The sequence below is a fragment of the Protopterus annectens genome, chromosome 4.part0 (genome assembly GCF_019279795.1).
Source record: "Protopterus annectens isolate FY-2018-M chromosome 4.part0, PAN1.0, whole genome shotgun sequence".
Lineage (NCBI taxonomy): Eukaryota > Metazoa > Chordata > Ceratodontiformes > Protopteridae > Protopterus > Protopterus annectens.
Window position 1 is genome coordinate 882103244 of NC_056733.1, and position 27011 is coordinate 882130254.

General features: G+C 44.2%; 1 protein-coding gene across 4 annotated transcripts in view; it reads left to right on the forward strand.

The window, feature by feature from the left end:
* The window catches only part of CABIN1 (calcineurin binding protein 1), a 4301447-nt gene that overhangs the window by 455122 nt on the left and 3819314 nt on the right, over positions 1–27011 (forward strand). For all 4 annotated transcript variants that reach the window (XM_044068841.1, XM_044068840.1, XM_044068839.1 and 1 more), the window contains one exon: positions 16620–16749. In XM_044068841.1, coding sequence (XP_043924776.1) covers positions 16620–16749 — 130 coding nt within the window. The remainder of the gene's footprint in view (positions 1–16619; positions 16750–27011) is intronic.

A 27011-nucleotide genomic window follows, 5' to 3' on the forward strand; every position in this document is an offset into this window, starting at 1 on the left:
CAATACAGCTGAGATAAAATTCATATCGTGGGAAACAACTTTGCTCCTAGCAATAACTTCAGCAAGAAGAGTCTCAGAGTTACAGGCATTAATGGCTGTGGAACCTTTTATTATCTTCCATCCGGACAGGGTTTCTCTAAGGACAAATCCAACATTTATGCCTAAGGTGGTGTCCAGTGTGGCTCTTAACCAAACCATTCATTTGCCTACTTTTTTCCCAAACCCACAGAATAAAGGGGAGAGACTTCTGCATTCTTTGGACATACATAGACAGCTACGATTCTACTTGGACAAAACTAAAGCTTTCAGAAAGACTGAGCAACTTTTAGTGGCATATGCTGCAGGATCACAAGGAAAGGCTATCTCAAAGCAGACCATTTCAAAATGGATAGGACACTGCATTCGTTTCTGCTATTCACAACATGGCAAGTCAGTGCCTAAGGGCATTAGACCACATTCTACCAGGGCAGCAGCCACCTCAGCAGCCTTCCTCAGAGGAGTACCATCCAAGGATATTTTGGAGGCTGCAACTTAGACTTCAGTACACACTTTTGCTAAGCACTACCACTTACCTCTTTACTCTAAATCCAGAGCAGGCTTTGCCACTGCAGTTCTGCAGGGGCCTTATAGCCACTCCTAATTCTATTTAGACCCAGCCGCCCAACCTCAGCTTTGGGATTCAACCCAAGTGTAATGACTGCAACAGTGAAACATGATGAACATAGTACAGTTGTGTACCTACCATAAATGTAGATGTTCGAGTGTATTCACTGTTGCAGTCCAGGTTACCCACCCACCATCCCCCTTTCTTTGCTGGGACTTACCTGTACTTTTCTCTCCTATACAACCTATGTGGGTTTTTTACTTGTATATAAAGGTATTGTTTAATGTGAGTGTGTTCAATCTCGCCGTTTGTTCTTACACACGGGTTCGGAGCCGATCCTCGGCTCCGAGTCGGCCGCATAGCAAAGCTCTGCATCTTAGAGAAGCTCGAGACCAGGCTATATCCCACAATCCTCCCTGCCATTACCCAGATCTAGTTTGCCGCTGCAACGGATCACATCGAGAGCTCAGACCAGAGAGAATTTTGTTATATTCAGATACGATTCTTATCTTTCTAGTTTAAAAAGTTCTTATAGTTCTTGAGAAGTTAGTTTTTGATTAGTACTAGTGTGTGTGTGTGTGTGTGTGTGTGTGTGTGTGTGTGTGTGTGTGTGTGTGTGTGTTATTGTAATTAATCCTGTCACATTTCATAGGTCCCCTTTTGTGGCCTACCTCTTCTTACCCACTTATAGCAATACTTATATATACATATATAAATATTTTCTTATAGTTATTAGTTATTATAGCTAGTGTTTTAAAATTTTTCATAGTAGAGTGTCTTACTACCGGTTATGTCAGAAAAAGCCAAATCCGGCTTTAAAAGATGTCAGTGTGGACAGAAAATGTCCATCACTGACAACCACACTTCCTGCGTCTACTGTCTTGGCCCTCTCCACCTGCAAGAGGATTGCTCTATATGCCATTCTTTCAGCGGGAGGGTCATGACAGATAGACACAGGAAACTTATAGATAGGGGACTACTTAAGCCTGCCTTCCAGGAGGCTTTGGACAAGTCGGACCAGGATTCTAAGTCCTCGAAGGGGTCGAAGATGTCGGAGCACATGTCATCAGCTCAGAGTTCATCTTCGAAAGTTCGTTCGCCGGTTCCACAGACTTCGGGGCCGAGCGTCGAACGTTTGTCTTTCACTGAGCCCCAGGTCTTGGAACCGGTGTCGGAGCTACCGCCACCTTCCATTCTTCGGTCGGTGCCATCTTCGGCCCCTTCGACCTGATCTTCCAGACTGTTATCCGATACAGATGTGGATTGTGTCGTGCAGAAACGTATGGAGAACACGGCCCTTTCCAAGTTGATTGCAGTTTCTCCCAATTGGTGTCGAAACTAGAAGGCCTCCCTTTATCTCCAACAGGTCCTCCTTTGAGACCCATCCAGTCTTCAGAGCCGGGAGAGGATGAGCCAATGATAGTGGAGCCCTCGGTGCCGAAACCGTCCATTGCACGATCGACACCATTGACTTCGACTCCTTCGGAACCTGTAGGTGAGTCGCGGAGCCGACGATCTCTCCTCGGTTCCGGGACAGAGGCGTCCCGACCTTTCAGTGCCGACTCTCCCTCTCGGGGCCTCGGCGCAGATTGGCTCGGCTCCATCCTCTGGGTCGAGGCCCACGGCCCCCGTGTCTGGGATGCTTCCATGTTCTTCGGAACCGGAGGAGTCCTCTGCCTGGGGTTCAGGGGTTTTTGACCTTATGCACAGACAACCACTTCATCGGAGGAGTCTTCTCCCTCCCCTAAGGGGCCGCTCTCTGTTTCTGCCCCCACGACCCATCCAAAGCGTAGAGCCACCATTGCCTCAGCCACCCCCAGAGGGTGCCCCCTGTTCCTCGGAGGCCTCACCAGAAGCCCTCTCCGATAAGGTTCCGAGGAAAAGGCTGTGCAAGAGGAGGCACTTAGATTCCCCGCAGGAATCTCTAACATCTGACACTGACTTGAATGAGGCAGAGGGGTCCCCAAAATCCCCCTCTGAGGATGTCTCATTTGCGGACATCTTGGAGATCTTAAAACAGAGGGGTGATTGGCAGTCCCTAGCCCCCACTGAGGACGAGTCGGTGTTGCTGAAGGCTTTTGGTGCTCAACCTTCTACCTCCTGGGTTACTCCGCCCTTTGATGAGTTAATGGATTTAATTGCCCGAAGGGCGTGGGAGACACCGGACACAGTGGAACCGGTCCCTCGAAAACCGAGCAAATTTATCACCGCCCCCCAGGACAAGGTTTATCTCACCAAGGGAGTCCCGGTCGACACTATGGTGGTGGCGGCAGCCACTAAAAAGGAGATGTCTGAGTCTTCCTCTTCTGTTCATTCTCCTAATAAGGATTCTAGGACTATGGACAGATATGGGAAGCGTATTTTTAGTTCAGCGACTTTTTCCATGCGTTCGCTAAACTATTTGACACATTTTACACGTCTCTCATCAAGGAGCTGGGAGATGCCCTCCAGGGTAACACAGATGCTGCTGTTTCAGATAAGGTAACAGCACAGCACAGCTTAACACCCTTACCTCCATAGTGAACTCATCCATGAGGCTCATCTTGTATGCTGCTGAAGGATCGAGTAGAGCTGCAGCTTCAGCGATTGCTCTACGAAGACAATCCTGGATGCGGCTGTGCTCATTTGCGGAAGCCTTCAAGTCTTCCTTCGCCAATGCCCCCTTTGATGGTACCACTCTCTTTGGGCCCAAAGTGAAGGAGACACTAACTCGGTGTGAGCAAGAAGGAAAGACTCTGTCTGCTGTCGGAGTCCATTTTTCCGCTCCAACTAGACCGTACCCCAAAGGGCAACGAGGCGGAAAAATGTGGTTCCGTAAAACTCTGGGATCTTTCCAGGCCACACAGTGACCCTCCCCCCAGAGGCAGAGGGGGGGTAGAAATGGAAGACGTCGCCCCGGCGGCAGAGGGGGTCCGCAGAGCCAAGGCGACAGGGATCCTGTCCCTGGTAAGCCTTTCCAGCACTCCTGAACGGGGACCCGACTGTCCTGCTCTGGAGGCAGTCGGGGGTCGCTTGGCTTTATACCCACAGGCCTGGCTAACTCTCACCTCGGACTCTTGGGTAAAAAGCATTGTAACCAGAGGATACAAAATCCCCTTCATGTCAACTCCACCCCAACAAAGAAGGTTTCCAGATGTGCCACCCCATCTGCGAGGCCCAGCAGCAATAGAAATTTCAAAGCTGCTCGAAAAAGAGTCATCCAGCCAGTCCCGGCGGACCAAAGAGGATCTGGAACTTACTCAAGTTTCTTTTTAGTTCCAAAAAAGACAGGGGACTGGAGACCGATTTTGGATCTCAGCAATCTCAATACCTTCGTGAAGAAGGAAAAGTTCCGGATGGTCACACTTCAATCGATCCTTCCATTTTTACAGAAGGACGACTGGATGTGCTCGATAGATCTCAAGGACGCGTACTACCACATCAAAATGGCCAGACCGTCCAGAGATCACCTGCGCTTCCGGCTGGGAGCCAGTCACTTTCAATTTCAAGCCCTGCCCTTTGGGCTCACCTCAGCCCCCAGGGTATTCACCAAATGCATGGCAGTGGTAGCGTCTCACTTGAGACGTCTAGGATTCCGGGTGTTTCCCTATCTGGACGACTGGCTCCTCACCGCCACCACCGAGCGTCGCCTAATACAAGCCAGAGACTACACAGTCAACCTTTGTTCCCACCTAGGGATTTCCATAAACTTCGAAAAATCTGCCTTACTGCCCTCACAGCATATTTTGTTCATCGGAGCAGACCTAGATACACGTTTAACACTGGTAAAGCTCCCTCCAATAAGGGCTTCATCCCTCAAGGAACAGGTTCTTCTTCTCCTGCAAAGCAGAAAAGCCCCGGCCAAACTAGTGTTGAAGGTTTTGGGACTCATGGCAGCGTCCCTGATTGCAGTCCCTATGGGGAGATTGCACACGAGGCTCCTCCAATGGCTGCTGTTCACGCAATGGTCGTTCCAGCAGTTACCCCTAGCGCACGAGATTCTGACAAATTCTTGCAAACGAGACCTCTCATGGTGGGTGTACAGTCAAGATCTCACTATGGGTCATCCATTTGTTCTACCCAATCCGACGGCCACGATAACCACGGACGCTTCTCTGATAGGGTGGGGGGGACTATTTCAGGGAAGAACAGTCCAAGGGGAATGGTCCAACATGGAGTACAACCTGCACATAAATGTTCTGGAAATGAGGGCGGTGTTCCTGGCGTTGCAACACTTTCAAACCCTCCTACCTCTAGGAACAGTAGCAGTTCAGACAGACAACATGTCTGTAGTCTGGTACATAAACAAACAGGGGGGAACCAGATCTTACCCATTATGCAGAGAGGCCACGAGAATTTGGCAATGGGCAGAGTCCACGGGTCGCTTTCTGATAGCAATGCACATCCCGGGGTCATCAGTCATTGCGGACAGGTTGAGCAGAGCCATCCTGTTACCTCACGAGTGAGTGATCCCTCAAGCTACAGGTGGCGGAAAGAATTTTCCGCAGATGGGGCCAGCCTTGCTGTGATCTATTTGCTTCCCCGATGAATACCAAATGCAGAAGCTATTTTGCCCTTCTACCCCCTCTGGGGGATGTCCCCAGGGGCGCACTGATACACGATTGGCCCCCCCGGGTCTCCTATATGCATTTTCACCTACCCCCTTGATTCTCAAATTTCTTCAGAAAGCCAGGAACCTGGAAAGGACAATTATACTCATAGCCCCATTCTGGCCTCGACAGATATGTTTCCCCTTTCTTCGAGCCCATCAAACAGCGGAACCGTGGATCCTGGACCCAGTACCAGATCAACTGACCCATTCGTCGGGAGTTCCTCACCCGTCTCTTCTATCCCTCAAACTAGCAGCTTGGCTGCTCCACTTCCCTGCCTAGCCAGGTCTGATCTACTTTCTCCGGCAGTTCAACGCATTCTGGTTGCCTCTCATAAGGCTTCCACTACAAAACTCTGCAGGAGTAAATGGAAACGCTTTGTATACTGGGCATCTAGCCAACACTTGGACCCCCTAGTAGCTCCTTTACATAAAGTTCTATCATTTCTATCCATCCTTTTTCACAAAGGAGCCTCTACTTCCACACTAAGAGTACAATTGGCGGCCATATCCAACTACCATGTTGGTGAGGACGGTTCTCCTATTATGTCCCACAGGCTTTGTAAGGCTTTTATGAAAGGATCCTTCCATCTTCGACCGCCCGTCAGAGACCCTTTATTCCCATGGAATTTAAATTTATTATTGTCGCAACTAATGTTGCCACCCTTTGAACCAGCCTCTTCTTGCCTCCTGAAGTTCTTGTCGTGGAAGACACTTTTTCTCATAGCTGTTACTTCAGCTCGAAGAGTTTCAGAGCTGCAAGCACTATCAGTCAAGCCGTCTTACTTAATTTTCCACCCAGATAGTCTCCTTGCGAACAAATCCGTCTTTCCTTCCTAAGGTATGTTCTGTCACGAATATTAACCAGTCCATAGAACTCCCTACCTTTTTCAAAAACCATACCAGCAAGTTGGAGTATATGCTGCACAAATTGGATGTCCACAGACAACTAAGATTTTATTTGGACAGGACTAAAGATTACAGGAAAACAGATCAGCTTTTTGTCGCGTTTGCAGACAATAAAAAGGGCATGGCAGTTACAAAACGTACACTATCTAAATGGCTTACTGATTATATAGCCTTTGTATATTCTAAGTCGAATCAGGCCTTGCCTGCCAAACCTAAGGGCCATTCTACCAGATCCGTTTCCATTTCCTTGGCTCATGCAGCTCATCTGCCTTTGGACATGATTTGTGCAGCAGCCACGTGGTCTAAACTACATACTTTCATCGCTCATTATAGGGTTGACAAAGCCTCCAAAGACAGGACATCTTTTGGTTCCACTGTGCTTAGGAACTTTCTTCCATGAGTCACTCGGGGTGACGGAGCTAGGGACGCTACCCGTGTGTAAGAACAAACGGCGAGATTGAACACTCTCACATAAAGAAGTTATGTTCTTACCATAACGTTCCATGTGGAGTGTTCATCTCGCCTTTGTTCTTACATTCCCTCCCTTCCCTCCCTCACGTGTTTGGAAGAACGAGTAGGACTAGAGTCTGGTCGAAATGCCTTAACCCCTTCCGGGTATATTGTTTCTTACCTCATGGGTATATTTCGCTACCCTTAGTTAATTTGTTAAGTGAGATAGTGTCTCTGACTTTTGTGGCTGTGTGTAGCCTTAGCACCTGAGGTTTATGGTTGGTCTGGTTTACTTGCAAACTAGATCTGAGTAATGGCAGGGAGGATTGTGGGAAATAGCCTGGTCTCGAGCTTCTCTAAGATGCAGAGCTTTGCTATGCGGCCGACTCGGAGCCGAGGATCGGCTCCGAACCCGTGTGTAAGAACAAAGGCGAGATGAACACTCCACATGGAACGTTATGGTAAGAACATAACTTCTTTTTTTAGTGCATGCTTTTATAAGCAATGTTTTTTAGCCTACCCTTTTGGGGGCACCTGACATCTGGGGCAAGAAAAACTGAAGAAAATGGTGTCGCTGCATCTTTTATGCCCCTGGAGCACTGATGTCAGGGAAGAGGCGACAGCAACCAACGCCGGACCAGGACTTTGGAATTCAGGCCGACTGCGAGTAGCCTGCCAGCAGGATAACCCAAGTGTAATGACTGCAACAGTGAATACACTCGAACATCTACATTTATGGTAGGTATACAACTGTGCTTTCTTTTTAGTCCCAAAATGAACCGGAGACTGGAGGCCAATTTTGGACCTCAGCAGATTAAACGAATCCGTGAAGGACGAGATGTTCTTTGTGTTTCACTGTTGCACTCATTACATTTGGGTTATCCTGCTGGCAGGTTGCCCTCAGTCGGCCTGAATTCCAAAGTCTTGGGTCCTGCGTCGGTTGCTGTTGCCTCTTTCCTGTCGTCAGGGGTATAAAAGATGCAGCCGACGCCATTTTATTCAGTCTTTCTTGCCGCGTGGTGCCCAAAGCAGAAGCAGTTCGCAAGTGCCGGTCGGCTGACTTCTGAGATTTTCGTGTTTGAGTTTCAGATCCAAAGTCTTCATTAAAAGCTAAGTACCCTGTTGGGGAAACGTTTTTCTTGCTCCAGACCGATGTCAGAAAAAGTTAATAATTGTATTTCTTGTGGGAAGCAAATAAAGCATGGAGACCAATACTGGACCTATCTATTCTAAACACTTTCCTGGATATGCCAAAATTCAAGATGTTGACCTTGCAGCAGCTTCTGCCCATGCTTGGCTTGTGACTTTAGACCCAAGAGGCGTACCTGCATGTCCCAATCCCAATCAATCATGCAGAAGATACCTCAGATTCAAGGCTGGCTCAAAGCATTACCAATTCTCTGCACTGCCCTTTGGCTTATCTACTGCACCCAGGGTCTTCACAAAGTGCCTGGCACCAGTAATTGCTTACTGCAGACAAAGAGGAATACAAATATATCCTTACTTGGACGACTGCCTCATACAAGCAGAGAACAAGGACATTCTACTACAACATCTGACGTTTGTGATAAGACTTTTAACATGCCTAGGGTACACAGTCAGCAAAAAGAAATCAAAACTAGTACCCTCTCAAGAGATAATATTCCCGGGTGCAAGCTTAAATACAACTGCCCAGATGGCTTATCTCACTCCAGACAAACAGACAACTGACTACCTATTTCAAAGGAATGGCAACAAAGGCCCAGTTATCTGCAAGAAAAATTCTGCAGGCTTTTGGGCTTCATGGCATCCTGCATCTTACTAATTCCATATGCAAGACTGCATATGAGGAAAATTCAATGGTACCTAAAAAGTGTCTGGACACAACATTGCCACAGTCTGGAAACAATGATTACTCTAATTCCCTGCCTGCAACAGGAATTTCGATGGTGGACAAAGGCTTGTCACCAAAACAAGGGACAGCCATTCTCACTACCCCCAACCAGGCAGAGCCTAACGACAGATGCTTCAGATTATGCCTGGGGGAGCACACATGGCAGGAAGAGGCATTTAGGGCACCTGGTCCTCAAACCAAAAGCATCTACATATCAATCAAAAAGAGATGCTAGCTGTTCAAAATGCCCTGACAGCCTTCAAGGACCGACTTCATCAGGGGCAACTACTGATAAAGACAGACAACACCACGGTCATGTGGTACATAAACAAGCAGGGGGGGGCACTCATTCTTCTCCCCTGAGCAGACAAGCCATGGCTTTATGGGACACAGCATTGACTTACCAAGTTCATCTGCAGGCACAATTCCTGCCAGGAAAGGGCAATACTCTGGCAGAAGAACTAAGCAGAAACCTCATGGATCCCCACGAATGGCACCTGGATCCACAAGTCTTCAGCATGATGATAAAGAAATGGGGGCGCCCGGACATAGACTTATTTGCCTCCCCTCAAAACAATCTGCTAAAAAGATTCTGCACAAGGACTTATCACAGACAAGCTTGGAAAGTGGACGCCTTATCTTTCAACTGGACAAACCTATCAGTAAATGCCTTTCCTCCACTGCCTCTCCTCCCCAAGGTACTCCTAAAGGTCTGACAGGAGAAACCAAAAATTATTCTGATTGCCGCAGACTGGCCACGCCAGTACTGGTATCTGATCTTAAGGAACTTGTTCCAATGCCCAGCCTGGACCTTACCTCAAATACCTCATCTACTGTCCCAGCAAAACAATCAGATCCTGCACAGCCAACTCAGGACCCTAAACCTGGCAGCGTGGCGGATAATGTAGCCATACAAACCACACCTCTCAGTAAAGCTGTGATGGATGTCATTTTAGAAGCCAGAAGGCCTAGTGCTAGAAAATCCTATGCTGGGAAATGGAAATGATTTTGCGCTTGGAACCAAGCTCCAGGAACAGATACAGCTGTTCCAAATATTCCTCAGATTTTACAATACTTAACTGAGATGCTGGACAAAGGCCTATCTTTTTCATCATTTAAAATCCATGCCTCTGCCATTTCGGCTCATTACAATACAGAGCCACCACTCTTTTCTCATCCTTTATTAAGGCAGTACCTCAGAGGAGCCAAAAACTTAAGGCCTCCAAGGAGAGCGCCAATACCTGCATGGGACCTCAATTATGTCTTGGAAAAACTCACTTTATCTCCTTGTGAGCCAGCTGCTACTGCGGATATAAAGTTCTTATCTTGGAAAACAGCTCTGCTCCTAGCAATAACTTCTGCAAGACGAGTTTCAGAGCCACAGGCTCTCATGGCTGTGGAACCCTTTATCGTTTTTTATCCAGACAGGGTCTCTCTGAGAACAAACCCTACATTTATGCCCAAGGTGGTATCCAGTGTAGCCCTTAACCAAACAATTAATTTGCCAACTTTTTATCCAAATCCACAGAACAAGGGGGAGAAAACTTTGCATTCTTTGGACGTACACAGACAACTTGGATTCTACTTGGACAAAACTAAAGTTTTCAGAATGACAGAACAATTACTAGTGGCATATGCTGCAGCATCACAAGGAAGGGCTATCTCCAAGCAGACTATTTTAAAATGGATAGGTCACTGCATTTGACTCTGCTACTCACAGCATGGCAAACCAGTGCCTAAGGGCATTAGGCCACATTCAACCAGAGTTCCAGCCACTTCTGCAGCCTTTCTCAGGGGAGTACAAACCAAAGACATTTTAGAGGCTGCTACTTGGAGTTCAGTGCATACCTTTACAAAACATTACAGTCTGCCTCTTTACTCTAAATCCAGGGCAGGCTTTGCCACTGCAGTTCTGCAGGGCCTCATAGCCGCTCCTAACGCTGTTTAGCTCCAGCCCCCCAGCTATAGCTTTGGGACTCAACCCAAATGTAATGACTGCAACAGTGAAACACGAAGAACATAGTACAGTTGTGTACACTTACCATAAATGTAGATGTTCGAGTGTATTCACTGTTGCAGTCCAGGTTACCCCCCCCGCCATCCCCCTTATTTTTGCTGGAACTTATCTTTACTTCTCTAATCTATACAACCTGGGTGGTGTATTTGCTTATAGATGAAGGTAAAGCTTATTTTGGTGCATGTATGTTTTATTTACATAATTTTAGCCTACCCTTTTTTGGGCACCTGACATCTGGGGCAAGAAAAACTGAATAAAATGGCGTCGGCTGCATCTTTTATACCCCTGACGACCTGACGTCAGGGAAGAGGCAACAGCAACCGACGCAGGACCGAAGACTTTGGAATTTAGGCCGACTGAGGGCAACCTGCCAGCAGGATAACTCAAATGTAATGACTGCAACAGTAATACACTCGAACATCTACATTTATGGTAAGTGTACACAACTGTACTTTTCGGATGGTCACACTGCAGTCTATACTCCTGTTGTTAGGGAAAGACTATTGGATGTGCTGTCTGGATCTCCAAGATGCCTACTACCATATAAAAATGGACGAGGCGTCAAGGAGATATATGCGCTTCTGGCGGGAGCCAGTCATTATCAGTTTTGTGCTCTGCCTTTTGGTCTCACCACAGCCCCCAAGGTGTTCACCAAATGCATGGTAGTAGTGACAGCTCACTTGAGACGTCCGGGATTCCAGGTGTTTCTGTATTTGGACGACTGGCTCCTGACTGCCCCCACCAGGCATCTACTCATCCAAAACAGGGACGCCACCATTCAACTTAGTGCTCAATTAGGGATCTCCATAAACTGGGAAAAATCTGCATTACTGCCCTCACAATCTGTGACTTTTATAGGCGCAGTGGTAGACACAGTGAATATGACAGCTAGTCTCCCCGCCGAAAGAGCACAAAACCTCATCTCACAAGTTTATGACTCACTGGCCAGAAAGGAGCAAAAACTGTACTTGGGCTTATTTCCACCAGATTTTTTATTATTTATTTTATTTATTTTTATTTTATTTATTTTTATTTTACATTTGTTGACCAGGATAGTTTGACTAGATACGTGTCCATTTTCAGTGGAGGCCCGGGGGAAAAGCTCCATACATACAGAAAAACTGTTATTTTAAACAAGTTAAGCACTGTTACACATACAGTACATAGAATAAAAGTAATTCATTCTGTCGTATATAAATCTGACTTGTTATAGAGTAACAATTAGGAAGCAATGTAGGGGTGGCCAAAAGACCTCTTTAGCACATGTTTATATTGCCAGAGTTAGTCAGGATTAGAGCAAGGACATAGCCATTGCCTTTGAAAGTACTGTTTTAGATTTTTTTTTGAATCTGGTTAGAACGGGTTCTGAAGTAAGCTTAGCAGGAAGTGAGTTCCATATTTTGCCAACAGAGTTGGCATATAGAGAGTCTCCAGATGAGTTGTTGCATTTGAGGGTTTGGACTAGTAATTTGTTGGATGAGCAAAGTGTCTTGAGGTTGGTGTAAGGGGTGATCATTTTTGTAAGTACGGGTGTGTTTTCCGGTTGGTAGAGAATTTTATGTGCTACTATTAGCTGATTGTACTGAAGTTGGATAGACAATTCTAGCCACCCTAGATTCTTTAGGTTCAGACAGTGGTGTGTTCTGTATGCTGCTCCAGTGGCAAATCTAGCAATATGATTAAAGCAGCTAGAGAGTTTATTAAAGTCAGAATCACTCAAGTTCGTGAAGAGAGGGGATGCATAAAGGAGGGTGGAAAGTGGATTTGTACAGGCAATTACCATCCTAGCTAGTGGAGTGAGGAAAGGTTTGATCTTGTATTTTCAATAGTTTGTTTAATATGCATATCAAACTTGAAGTTATTATCAACTGTTACACGTAAGAGTTTGGTATAGGGATCTGGGACAATGATAGTGCCATTGTTAGATTTTATAGTAAAGGTTGGAGTGGAGGCTTTACGAGTGGGGAGAAAAGCAGTAGTCTTGTTTTGTTAGGATTTAATAGGAGGCATTGATTACAGTATTAAAGCATTTTGGGATAGAGTCTGCAAACTTAAAGGAGAGGTGGCAGAGCAAATCAAATTGGAGTCATCCCCATATTGAATGCAGGTGGCTATTGGGATGACTGTGTACAGGTCAATAATAAAGACAGAAAATAATAGGGGTCCTAATATAGAGCCCTGAGGGACCGCAAGGGTGATAGGTAGAAGGGAAGATAGTTTGTTTTGCCATAGTACAACCTGTTGTCTACCACTCAGATAAGATTTGAAACATTGGATAGCCTGGACATCTAGGGGAATAGTTTTAAGTGTGTGTATGAGTAGTTAGTGGTTGACCATGTTGAAGACTTTGGAGAGATCAAGAAAGAGGGCAGAAGAAAGCTTATTGTTTCGGTTTTGATTAATAACAGTAGAGAAAGAGAGGAGGGCTGTGGTTGTACTGTGAAACGGTTTGAAACCATGCTGCGAGTTGGCCAGGAGATTGTGCTGAGTGCGATGGCTCAGGAGTTTATGGATGCACTTCTCCATAATTTTAGCCAGGGTTGACAAAATAGCTATAGGTTTGTAATTTTGACAGTTCAGTGGAACTTCCCCTTTGTTGAGTTGGAGTAACATGGGATGTCTTCCAGACGGAAGGGGTAGTGGCTTCTAATATAGTTCTATTGATAAGGATAGAGATCGGGTATACTATGGCATCCACAGCCTTTTTGTAGATACACAGCTGGGAGGAGATCCGCTGCAAGGGTGGTAGGTTTTAGTTTCTTGATTAGGGCATGGATAAGTGATGTAGAAACTGGTTGAAAGTTAAAGGGGAGTTGAGAACTAGGTGCAGCAGCGTTAGGACTTGGGCAACTGGGAGATAGTTGGTTAGCTAGTGACTGGATAGTTTCTGGGAAGAAGCTATTAAAGGAATTGGCAACATCTTCCGAATGTTTTTGGATGGTAGCCAAATGGGTAGGAGTTGTGCATTGCCATGGATGACTAGGTTTATTTATGCCTGCCCAAAACTTTTGAAGATTGTTTTGATGCTTCTGTTGTAAATGGCAGTAAAAGTTTTTTTTTTTTTTTTTTTTTTTTTTTATCTAGGGTGGTAGATTTTTTTTAGTGCTGTTCCTTAGTTGTCTAAATCTAAGTTGATATAAGGGAAGATTTTCTGGTATGCCAAGTGGTCAAAGCTTGGTTTCTAAGTAAGATCATTTGTCTGGTTTCTTTTGAAAGCCATGGAGCAACGTTTAGTTTAGTTCTTACAGAATGTGCAGGTGCATGGGTATCAAGGATAGCTAGGAATTTGGCGCTGAAATATAATACAGCTTCTTCAAGTGGCAGATTTTTAGGACTGCCCAATTACATGCTTTGAGTTCATTTTGGAAATTAGCAGGGTTAAAGTTTTTGTTGTTTCTGATTGCAAGGCTTGAAACACTGGGAAAATCATTACCTAGGTCACTGAGATAAAGGAGAAGCATCTCTCACATGTTAGTGGTGAACAGTGATTCAGAGAATTCGGTTGGGGTCAGATTGGTGACCCCATGCAAACTGATAACACAGCAATCAGGGTTTCACGGGTAGGTGCATGGTCACATGGGAGTATGACTTGCTGATTCCTACCTCAGGCGAAGTCTAAGGACATGTTATCCTTTTTCCTGGATATGCTACCAAAGCTAGAAAGTACAGATTCTTTGGTTGGCAGTGTCTGTACAAAATCTTCTGTACCTTAATACTACTAGAATGTTCCTAAATGTGACATTTTGCTGTTGGAGATGTAGAGGCTGAGAGGTGACAGACTGGCTTCATATTTGTAATAGTCTGATGCTGCTTAAAGAACAGTTACAGGCGGAACTTGACACCATATGTAGCCACCCATCGAAGTTTAACCCCAGTATGTTTCTTCTGGGAAATCTGAATTATATACACACGCAAGCACAAATGGCCACAGCATGTTATGTCCATTTTAAGTCTATGGATTGAGATTTTCTTTGAACTTAGTAATGTTGCTAACAAAGACGTGCTTCACGAAGAAGTGGATACCCCCCAGAATTCAGGATCCTGATACCTTAGTGAACGAACTTGGATATCTAGAACTGACACTGTCTAGAACCTTTAGTGAGCCTAGGCTAACTGAGAAGTGGACATTGCTGGCATGCTGGTTGTAGTAGCTGGTCCCAAGACAGTTTTATTAAGACTGATAAGAATGTTTAAGATCCCTGTTTGGCTCAGCATCATCAAGTTAAGATGTTATCTTTTCTTTTATTATAGTTTTCTGGTTACTGGTTTAGTTGTGGTGATGGAATTTGCATTGTATGTAACTGTACTCTTCTATTGGCTGATCTTTTAATAGTTGTTCGCTAATAAATGACTTAAAATTCATGCTTTAAGCATTAAAACCCTTCAGAGCAATTTCTGTAATAAAAAAACACAGTGAACACGCCGAGTCCAAGCAGACTAAATGGCTAGCACAGGGGAAAAAAAGTTGAAAGTTACTATTAAGGCTCGGAGCACAGATTGGCGCCATCTTGATAGTTGTATTCTTTAAAGGAGTCTGCGCTCTGTTTTGGAAATGGTCACCTGGATATCTGTGCAGATATTCCAAAGCACTACAGATTGAACATTGCTTTTGAGTCGAGGGCCATACTACAGGGCAAGCTACAATCCAGTCATCCCTCTCAGTCCACCTTGCTTTCCTGTTAACACCAGAAATCTTATCAATAGTTAAGAAAACTGCAGCAGTGATATAAATGAAATACATACAACAGTTTTATAAGAATGTAACATAATAGTAGAGATTCAGGTAGATCGCTGCCGTACAGTTTCTCTCCCACTGTCCCCTCTTTATCACATTCCTTTTATCTGCCTGGGCATCTTGGGCTGGGGTGGCGTACCCCATCCATAGTTCTTCCCTCCCCCTTCTCCAAGCTCTTGCTGAAGTTTGAGTGGCAGATGGGGACCCTCTTCCCTCCTTGTGCACTCAGGAGAAGACCAGGTATTATTTTAATACTTCCTCTCATCCCAAGTTGAAGTTATTGCAGTCAGAACTATTACAACAGTGACCTTCGTAAATGCTTGCTGTTATGGTAGTCTTTTCATAATTGTGCTTTCCTCACCATTCCTAGACAGCATCAACCTATTCAAATTGGTATCTTTTAGTGAACCAGTTAAACTACCTGTATGTCAAGAGTTAGGAAACTTAATCGTCTGTCATGATGCGCTCTGTGTTCTTATGTGCCCCTGGGCAGTTTTGTATGTCGACATGGTTAGGTAGTGTTATGACCAAACAGTAATGCACCATCACAACCGTTAGTAAAATGGTCACTGCTTGTACTCTTCTGCTGGGTTTTATTGTATACCAGACAGTTGACTGTGTGGATGGGGTGGGACAACATCTGCACCAGAGACCAACTGTGTACTATGTTCTGTCATTAATTTTATAACTGTGTAAGAGACAGAAGCAGAGAGACAGTGTACTAGGTTGCACTTGCTTGTCCCATTGATGGTTTTCCAGCTGTTGACATGGCATTTTTAGCATATTTGTATGTGATGGCAGTACTTTGTGTTTACAAGCTTCTGTCTTGAACCTGTACAGTAAGAGTAGTACTTCAAGTTGTCTTTTTTTATTTTTGGGGTTATAGAGTCCTTTTGCATCCTGCATTAAAGTGCACTTTTTTGAGGGGGGAGGTTTGAACAGAACTTTTTCTGCACTTGTTTAATGCCTATAACCAGGTGACTAGTAAGTCATCTATTTTGTGCATGTGATCTTATACTAAAAAAGTTGTTTATACTTTCCCTTATAATCTCCAGTAAAAACTAAATGCAGTTCACTTAGCCTGTCTGCTGCAGTGCACAGCTGTTTGCTGCATATGTTTGCTCAGCTCCAGCACTTTTGGTCAAATCTGAGCTTTGATGAGCACTTAATCACTGTTATTATGGGATGGTTAAACTGTGAAACAGCTTATATTGCATCATTTTCAGCTTTCCAAATCTGTGATATTAATAGGTCACTTTTCAGGTAACAGAACACTAAGTAGAAAGCCAAGTGCAAATTTACTTTTGAACTTTAATTAACTGGAGAAGATTTGTCTAAAAATAAATTCCAGATGAAGGTTGAGTAGTTTGCTTAACTGGTTTTCAGCATACTCCGATATCTTAACTGCTTAATCAGAGCTGATTTATTTTCCTCTTTTTCTAGCCTGTCTTTATTACATATGTAAATCTTTGGAAAAGGACTGTATGTACAGCAAAGGGCTGGTTTTGAAGGAGAAGATCTTCGAAGAGCAGCCTTGTCTTAGGAAAGATTCTTTACGCATGTTTCTAAAATGGTGAGCTTTTGTGTGTCTTGTCATGCATTTTGCTGCTGCCTACATTTTTTTGACAATAGTAAAATGTATCGGTTGCAGAATTTTGCTAGTGAGCTAAGCATTTTTTTCTGTTAAAGTAAAATGTGCTTCTTGATATTTGTAATGCATACAGATGATTCAGGTTAACAAAGTAAAAACGTTCAGGAATGGTCCTTTGCGCGCACGTTTCTGAAAGAATCCTGAGATTACAGAGCTTAACCCTGAGTACTGACAAGGATGTGTAACCTATTAAGTGCTTTTTTCAGTAATTGTAAAGCAGTTTTATATTTCTGCATTATGTGCTTACTTTAAAATGTCATTACTTAAAAAAAACATTGTGTAATTCTCAGTAAGAACGTCTTTTCATGGTTTGTTTTTTCTGGCATGTGGAAATTCACTAATGTGGTTTCTGCTGCAGTAACTGGAAGCTAGTGTATATGTTTTTTTGCGCGTGCACGCTGAGAGAACTTCTAACATAATTAGTGGACAGACTTTGGAAATACGGTGGTACTTTTGTGATCTGTAATTGTCCCCCATCCAGTGACTGACTCAGTTATCCCATAGTCATAAAACTGTAACCCTTATGTTCTGATATCACACCTTACTTTCTCCTCGTAATTTTCATATTTCTTTTTTTAATAATACTTCTACTTTAAAGTGCTTTTCTTTTGTGCACTTGGTTTTCATTTATAGATAGGTGCAAATGCACAGTTGGCAGATTTGTAAAAATTAAGCAAATTTTTTTTTCTATATGCTTTTTGCTTCTGTGCTTGAAAACTATCAAGCTTCGCACAGATGAACGTGAGACCATTTGTTCCTCTCTATTAGTTATCATAAGCGGAGGGGGGAGGTTGAAACTCTGTGGAGGGGGCTGTCATCTGAGTAACCATGAATTGGTTTGTGCTGCTGTTAGCATCCTGTTCATGAGGGTGTATAGTAAGTAGTACATGCCCTAATGCCTCCCTGGTGGTTAGGGGATTTCAGCCCAAGTCATTGTAAGGGTCACCTGTAAGAAAAGTGGTTTTGTATGCAGTTTGGTGGCTGAATGCCACTTTAGGGCCATCTTAGCATCTCTATCTCTCCTCTGAGTATCTGCGGCATTGGGTGGTCATGGTACACACACACAAACCCTCTTAAAATAGACATCAGGTGGTCTTGATGCACACACCTTCTCAGATTAAACATCGGTGGGTCTTGGCACATGCACCCTCTCAGAGTAGGCATTGAGTGGGTCTTGGCGCACACATCCTGTCAGAATAGACATTGGGTGGTCTTGATGCATGCACCCTCTCAGAATAGGTATTGGGTGGTCTTGCCACATGCACCCTCTCAGAATAGGTATTGGGTGGTCTTGCCGCATGCACCTTCTCGGAATAGGCGTTGAGTGGGTCTTGCCGCACGCATCCTGTCAGAATAGGCATTGGGCGGTCATGATGCATGCACCCTCTCAGAATAGGTATTGGGTGGTCTTGCCACACACACTCTGTCAGAATAGGCATTGGGTTGTCTTGATGCATGCACCCTCTCAGAATAGGCATTGGATGGTCTTGGTGCATGCACCCTCTCAGAATAGGCATGGGTAGTCTTGGTGCATGCACCCTCTCAGACTAGGCATTGGGTGGTCTTGGTGCATGCACCCTCTCAGACTAGACATTGGGTGGTCTTGGCGCATGCACTGTCTCAGAATAGGCATTGGGTGGTCTTGGCGCATGCACCCTCTCAGAATAGGCAGTGCCCATCCTCCCCAGGGCATCTCAAATAGATGTCTGAGCTGCTAAGTGAACCAAGCTCAGTTGGGTTGTAGTCATGACTGAATCTCTCTATTCCAGGGCATTTGTCTAGTAGAACTGTAATTCTACAGTAAAACAACTATGTTTTTTATTATTTAAAGGAAAACTCCACCCAGGAACTAAAGACGATCTGTTTTTTTTTCCACTCTGTCTTTTTCTGACCCATTTTAACACCTCAAAATCACTCCAAGTGCTTTATTTGTAATTTTAGCCTGTTTTCTACAACATGGCTACCAGTGGGGCTTGATGGATCAGTGATCTTGTTCTTCTTCAACTCTTTCTCTTTCCCATAATGCTTTGTATGACTCATGCCAGACATAAGTTAGCAACTGTGAATTCCCATGCCATTGACATATAATTGAATTTGTGTCACTGTCATTTTCTGTACCTTCTGTAAAAAGACTGCTTCTTTTCTGTCTCTAATCACCCTCATTTATGTTTAGCTCAAAGCTTGTTTTAAACTATACTTTGAAGTTATCCAGCTACAGCCATAAATTGCAGGCCTATGTTCAGGGTTTTCTTTTGTAGTCCAAAAGGAGATGACAGTCCCCTCCCCCCCACACTACTGCAGAGGTGTTAAAACTGTCACTGCACTGAGACCCCCTTGCAGAATCAAGTGCAGTTGGCAGCTCATAATGGAAAGAAAGGGACTTCCAATATAAATCTCTTTCACTCTGCCTGCATTAGGAAGATATGTTTATTTAAATAGTTTCATTGTTTTTTTCTAGGTGCAAGTAGCAGAAACTACTTGATTATGTTTGTTTGTTTTATTACTAGTAACAATTGATTTACTCCTTACTATATCTACAACACAATATTACTGTAACTTAAGAATGTACTGAAAAGTATCTCTATTCCACAAGTCCATGCAGTGCAATGATTTTTTTCGTGGGATGGGAGTGGTCACTAAATATTTTAGGAAATTCTATATCACTTGCATTAGTCATATAACTAATGCACTCTTTTTGAACTTGTGCTGTTCTCAAATTTAATGGCAGACTATTAAACAATTCTTTATTCCTTGCCCTAACACCAGCAATTTCCTTTTGAGGCACTTTTGTCTTTGTGCATTTTTAATTAGTTATATTGTTAGCTCCACTGCATGGATTGTGGAATACAGATAATTTTAGTACATTCTTTTACTGTGCCAGTGTCGTAGAGTCAGGTTTGCCAAATTAGCTTTTTGCTGTAATTTAACAAATCTGGAGGAGACTAGAATGTCAGGAAATTAAGGAAAAAAAAAAAAACATGCCATAAGACAAGTGTTCCTCAGAAAGAAATAGTTGCACAAACCTAAGTTACAGTAATATTGTAGATAGAGTAAGGGGTAAATGAATTGTTACTAGTAATAAAACCAAAATAAGCACTTTCCGCTACTTGCACCCAGAAAAAATAATGAAACTATTGAAATAAATGACTAGATCTTCCTATTTGCAGGCAGAGGGGGAGAGATTTATGTTGCATGTCCCTTCATTTCCATTATGAGCTGTCAGTTGCACTTGATTATGCAAGGGGGTCTCCGTGCAGTGACAGTTTTAACACCTCTGCAGTAGTGTGGGGGGAGGGGACTGTCGGCTCTTCTTGGACTACAAAAGAAAACCCTGAACAAAGGCCTGCAATTTAGCTACTTTTCTGACTGTAGCTGGATAACTTTGTAGTGTAAAACAAGCTTTGAGCCAACCATAAATGAGGGTGATTAGAGACAGAAAAGAAGCGGTCCTTTTACATAAGGTATAGAAGATAACAGTGACTCACACAAATCCCATTATATGTCAATGGTATGGGAATTCACAGTTACTTGCTTATGTCTGCTTATATCTAGAATGAGTCATACAAAGCATTATGGGAAAGAGAAAGGGTTGATGAAGAACAAGATCATGTTGATATATCAATACCCATTGGCAGTCATGTGGAAAATGGGCTAAAATTACAAGTAAAGCACTTAGTGATTTTGAGGTGTTAAAGTAGGTCAGGAAACAGAGTAAAAGAAAACTGATTTTTTTTTTTAGTTCTAGGGTGGAGTTTTCCTTTAAGTACATTTATTGGTCAGAATCAGGTTTTGGAGGTGCACCCATAGATCCAGTAATGTTGTTTTTTACAGGGTAAGTGTCACATTAGTGTGTCTGGCTTATAGTGTTCTTCATTTTGTTAATGAAAAATAAATTATTTATCTAAATTGCTTAGATAAAGGCAAACAGCACTAATTAATGACAGTAAACCTAGGTAAAACCTGAAGAATGTCATAGAACAATAGTTTAATTTTTAAGACAGTTTTTCGTAGGGTTTTAGAGGAAGTTGTCGGTATAGTTACTATGTTTGTGAGATAGGCTAAACTTGAAGCATTAGCATGTAATCTGATTTCTGTTTGGTAACAAGCTGTGGGACATTCTGCCTCCTTTTTTTAAACAGTTGAGAATCCCCAGCATGTTCTCAGTATCCATTGGCTAGCGTGATTGTAGAATGGGATTGGTGTTAGTGTTAAATAGCATAATTGTTAGCATCTTGTGGACTTTGTGTTCTATGGAGAATGGAAAGATTTCCGTCTTTATTTGCAACCATTAGGTATCGGGTATAAGAGACTGTGATTTGTGTTCCCACAGGCCTATATTGTAAAGAAAAAAAAAATATCACAGTATATTTTATCTGTCGGGTAACAGTTGTCTTAGCATATTTTCTGAATCTGTTTGTTGATTTTCCAGAAGGGCAGGTAAGAAACAAATCTAACATTGTTCACCTGCCATCTGTTCCATGTCTGTTACTTTAGTGGAAGTTGCTTTCATGATCCTGTAGACTATACTATACAAGTGTTAAGCCACTTCCAGCCTGACATTTTGATGAGCTTGAGTCTTTGTAAGAGGCATGGAAGTTGTACTGTTCTGAAAAATTACTATATTAAAAATGATGATTCCATGTGACTTAAGGCAGGACGATGTTCGTGTTTCTTTGTTGCAGTCATCACACTTGGGTTATATGCCTACAGGTAGCCCTCAGTTGGCCCGAATACCAGAGTCTTGGGATTTCTGTATCTGATGCTGTCGCCTCTTCCATGACATCAGGTTGTCAGGGGTACAAAACATGCAGCTGATGCCATTACATCAGTCTTTCTTGCTGTGAAGGAGCCCGAAGCAGAAGCAGATGTCCTTCAAGGATGCATCTGCAGTCATCACATATGGGTTATCCTGCCTCAGGCAGCCCTTCGGTCGGCCAGATTCCAAAGTCTGGGTCTGGCCTCTGCTGATGTCGCACTTTCCCCGACGTCAGAGCGTCTGGGGTATAAAAGCATCAGTCGACGCCATCTTCCCCAGTCTTTCTTGCCGCGTGGTGCCCGAAGCAGAAGCAGTTCGCAAGTGCCGGTCGGCCAGCTCCTGTGATTCAGCTACCGAAGACTTCGAAAAAGCTAAGTACCCCGTTGGGGGCTCTTTCTTGCCTTAGCCGATGTCAGATAAAGTTAATAATTGTTTAACTTGTGGGAAACAAATACCTCATAAGGATTTCCACTCTTACTGCCTCCCTTGCCTAGGCCCAGACCACGACGTCTCGGCCTGTTCAGCCTGTGCTTCCTTCAACCGACGAACTGTTAGACGTCGGTCGGAGTTTGCAGAGGAATTCTTTGGGGCTAGTTTTGCTTACAAGATGCCGTCGGAGACTCCGACTTCGCATTTAGTTAAAAAAACGGAAGGACAAGGACCGACACATGCGGGCCGCGGTTTCGGCTGAAACCACGGTCAGGCCTACCGCGAGTGTCTCGGTCTCGGCTGAAACAGAGTCCTTGGTACTTCCTATTACCGAAACCGCACAACCGACTACCTCGGCCCCGGCCGAATCTGTTATTGAATTACCTATTGAAACCGGTGTCCAAGAACCTTCCGACACCATTCCTTTAGACAAGTCCACTCCTGCACGTGGTGCTGCCAGACCCCCTGCATCCATGTCCATTAAGGCTTTTTCTAGGGCTAAAGCTGCTAAGCTTACTAAAGCTTTGCCTCCCAAGGTTTCCTCTCAGAGAGACCTTCTACTGGCTCACAGATTCTTAGCCTAGCAGAGGATCTTATCTCATTAATTAGAGGTTCTCAACCTCATCCGGACAGGGGCTCTCAACCACCTCCAGACAAAAGGCCCAGGGTTGAGCCCTCTGACCACCACTCCTCAGATGAGTCCACTGATGGCTCTGCTCTGTCAGACCCCCAGGAGGAGGCTTATTCGGCCTACGAGGATTCTGATGCTGAAGAATCTATTCCCTCTGCCTCCCCTCCTGAAGAGTTTTCCTTTGGAGAGACACTACACTCTATGAGAAAACATTTTCAATGGCAGGGTCAGCCATTCTTTGATTCTAGAAAGAGATTAAGGACCTTTTTACATTTACCTCAGCATAGGCCTTTAGCTATACCTCTTGTTTTGAATGTTATTGATGATGTGTACTCTGATGCTAGTACAGCCCCTGACTCTCTCCCTCCGGCACCTGCCAAACCTGATAGGTACTACAGGGTCCCGGATTCACATCTACACCTGTACAAGGCCCACTCTGCTGATCCAGAAACTATATCCCATGGCCCAAAAGGGGTTGCAGCTGCCACTGCTAAAAATCCTCTACCCTCTGAAAGGGAGTCCAGAGCTTTAGAGAGATGGGGTAAGAAAGTGTATACTTCTGCAACTCTTTCCATGAGGGCATTAAATTGTCAATTTTATATGATACAGTACCAAGAGTATTTGTTAGATGAATTGCATAAGAAACTGTCCTCTTCTGAACCCCTTGATCGCAAATCCCTTCAGGATCTGGTGCATAACTCCCAGCAGGTTAGTAACCATTTCTTGCAGTGTGGTTATGATGCATTGGAAGCTTTATGTAGGTCAGCTATGACAGTTGCAGTTATACGTAGGCATGCCTGGCTGAAGGAACAATCTTTACCAGACCATGTTAAAGCTAAGCTTTTGGATGCTCCTATGGAAAAGCAAAAATTATTTGGTTCCACGGCTCAAGAGGTCTTAAAGAAATTTGAAGAAAAGGCAAAATCTGTGCAAACAGTCAAAGCTTTTCTGCAAGTCCAACCACCGAGATTCAGCAGAAATTGACCTACTAAGAATTGGTCCTTTCCGGACTCAGACAGATCTCAGAGAGGCAGGAATAGGCATGCCAGAGGTAGAGGGCAAGCTAGAGGCTCCTACAGAGGCCGTCAGTGGCAGCCTCCCAACCAGAGAGGTAGTGCAGGAACCACAACTGCTACACCAGGACAAACTCAACGACTTTAATTTGACTCCGCCGACCAGGGCTCAATTAGAAGCACCTTTGGGCGGAAAGCTTTCTTTATTCTCAAAAAATTGGCACAGCCTTACAAGGGAGACATGGACACTGCAAATAATAGACAAAGGATACAGGTTCCATTTCCACACATTGCCAAAAAGAAAAGGAATGCCAGACCTGCCACCAAATCAGAGGGCAGAGGCTTTGAAGCAAATTACCAAATTAATACAAATGAAAGCCATAGAAAAGGTACCTCTTTCAGAACAAGGCCAAGGATTTTACTCCAGATTATTCCTTGTTCCAAGAAAAGAAAATCAATGGAGGCCTATTCTCGACTTGTCCGCACTGAATACTTACCTCATTGTGCCAAAATTCAAAATGCTGACTCTACAGCAACTCCTTCCCATGCTGGGCAAGGGGTCTTGGCTGGTGACTCTAGACCTCAAGGAGGCATACCTGCATGTCCCTATTCGACAAAGTTGCAGAAGACACCTCAGATTTATTGCAGGGTCAGAGCATTATCAATTCTCAGCATTGCCCTTTGGCTTATCTACTGCGCCCAGAGTATTCACGAAATGCCTGGCATCAGTAATTGCACACTGCAGACTTCAGGAGATTCAAATCTACCCATATCTGGACGACTGCCTTATACAAGCAGACAACAAGCAAATTTTGATAAAGGACTTGGACTATGCCATCCACCTACTACAGGCCTTGGGATATACAGTCAACATCCAAAAATCAAGACTTGTTCCATCCCAAAGAATAACTTTTCTGGGTGCGGATCTAGACAGAACCACCCAAATGGCCTTTCTCACAGAAGAAAAGCAAAAACAACTACCGGATTACTTCAAGAATCTGACAAGACAAACTCAGCTGACTGCAAGGAAAATCCTGCAGGCCCTGGGTTACATGGCATCTTGCATTCTTCTGATTCCACAAGCAAGGCTGCATATGAGAAAATTACAATGGTACCTAAGGAGTGTATGGACTCAGCACAGTCACAGCTTAGAAACTTTGATCCCACTCATTCCATGCCTTCAAAAGGAATTTCTGTGGTGGGCTCAAGCCTGCCAGTCGAACAGCGGGTTGCCCTTCAGCAAACCAAGAGCCAACCAAACCATCACCACGGACGCTTCAGACCAAGGTTGGGGAGCACACATGGAGGACAGATGTATCCAAGGGCTATGGTCACAGAGAGCTGCGCATGCACATAAACCAAAAGGAAATGCTGGCAGTGATACACGCAATCGAGGCCTTCAAACCTTTCCTTCATCAAGGCCACCTGCTCATAAGGATAGACAACACCACAGTTATGTGGTACATAAACAAGCAAGGAGGCACCCATTCCTACCCTCTATGCAGACTGGCAATGAATCTATGGGAACTTTCCTTGAAACTCAGTATACAGCTGCAGTCCCAGTTCATGCCAGGGAAGGACAATATACTGGCAGACAGCTTAAGCAGAACTACCATGGATGCACACGAATGGATGCTGCACCCAGACATCTTCTTACTCGTAACACAATCATGGGGAAGGCCGGAAATCTGTTCGCTTCCCCCCACAATCATCAACTGAAGACATTCTGCTCAAGGACATACCACCCACTAGCATGGAAAGTGGACGCTCTCTCTTTCAGCTGGAAAGCTCTAACAGTGTATGCTTTCCCACCTCTCCCATTAATGACCATGGTTTTACTGAAGATCAGAGCAGAGCAGCCCAGAGTGATTCTGATAGCTCCAAACTGGCCAAGGCAGCACTGGTACCCACTGTTAAAGAGCATGTCACAGACAAAACCATGGCCTCTCCCCCTATGGCCACTTCTACTGACGCAGCACAATTTCAAGACTCTGCATTCCAACCTGAAAACCTTGCAGCTAACTGCCTGGAGAATACCATGACTCCTCCTCAGGATAACCTATCCCAGAGAGTGAAGGATATTATTATGGAAGCTCGCCGGCCTTCCACAAGGAAGGCATATTCAGCAAAATGGAAGAGATTTCACACTTGGAACACAACAAAAGGCCTAGATGTGACAGTGATGAACATGGCATATATACTGGAATATTTGGCAGAATTGTTCCACAACGGCCTGTCTATCTCTTCCATTAAGATACATGCCTCAGCAATTTCAGCAGAATACAATGTTAATCCACCTGTCTTCTCGCATCCTCTCCTAAGACAGTTTCTAAGAGGAATCAAAAACATCAATCCTCCAAGGAAACCACCTCTACCTACTTGGGACCTTAACTTTGTGTTGGAAAAACTAACACTTCCTCCCTTTGAACCAGCAGCATCGTCAGATCTACAGTTTCTGTCTTGGAAAACTGCATTCCTTCTGGCCATAACCTCAGCAAGAAGAGTATCTGAGTTACAAGCTTTAATGGCAGTGCAGCCATTTCTTATCTTTCATCAAGACAGAGTTTCTTTGAGAACCAATCCTACATTTATGCCAAAGGTAGTATCTAGGGTATCCTTGAACCAAGCAATTCACTTGCCTACATTCTTCCCAAAACCACAAAATAAAGGGGAGAAACTTCTGCACACCCTGGACATACACAGACAATTGCGCTACTACTTGGACAGAACTAAAAGTTACAGAAAGACTGACCAGTTGTGTGTAGCATATGCTGCTGGGGCACAAGGAAAAGCAATTTCCAAACAGACAATTTCAAAATGGGTAGGAAATTGCATTCATTTTTGCTACTCCTTTCATGGAAAAACTGTGCCAGCAAACATTAGACCTCATTCCACGAGAGCCACAGCCACCACCACAGCCTTCCTAAGAGGGGTGGCTACCAAAGACATTTTAGAAGCTGCTACATGGAGCTCCGTGCATACATTTGCCAAGCATTACAATTTACCTTTATACTCCAGATCCAGAGCAGGTTTTGCTACGGCAGTCCTGCAGGGGATCTTAACTACGCCATCCTTTTCTTAGTACCTCCTCCCCCAGATTGGCTATGGTATTCTACCCATATGTGATGACTGCAGATGCATCCTTGAAGGACATAGTACAGTTTTGTACCTACCATAAATGTAGATGTCCGATAGGTATGCATCTGCAGTCAGGTTTACCCTCCCTCCTTCCCCTCTGTGGTATTCCTAGGGTGCTTACCCCTCCATTAGCTAGCTGGGGGATCTATTATGGGGTATTTGTTTGTATATACATATATATATATTTTTGCAAATGTTTGGAATTTTATTGCATTTC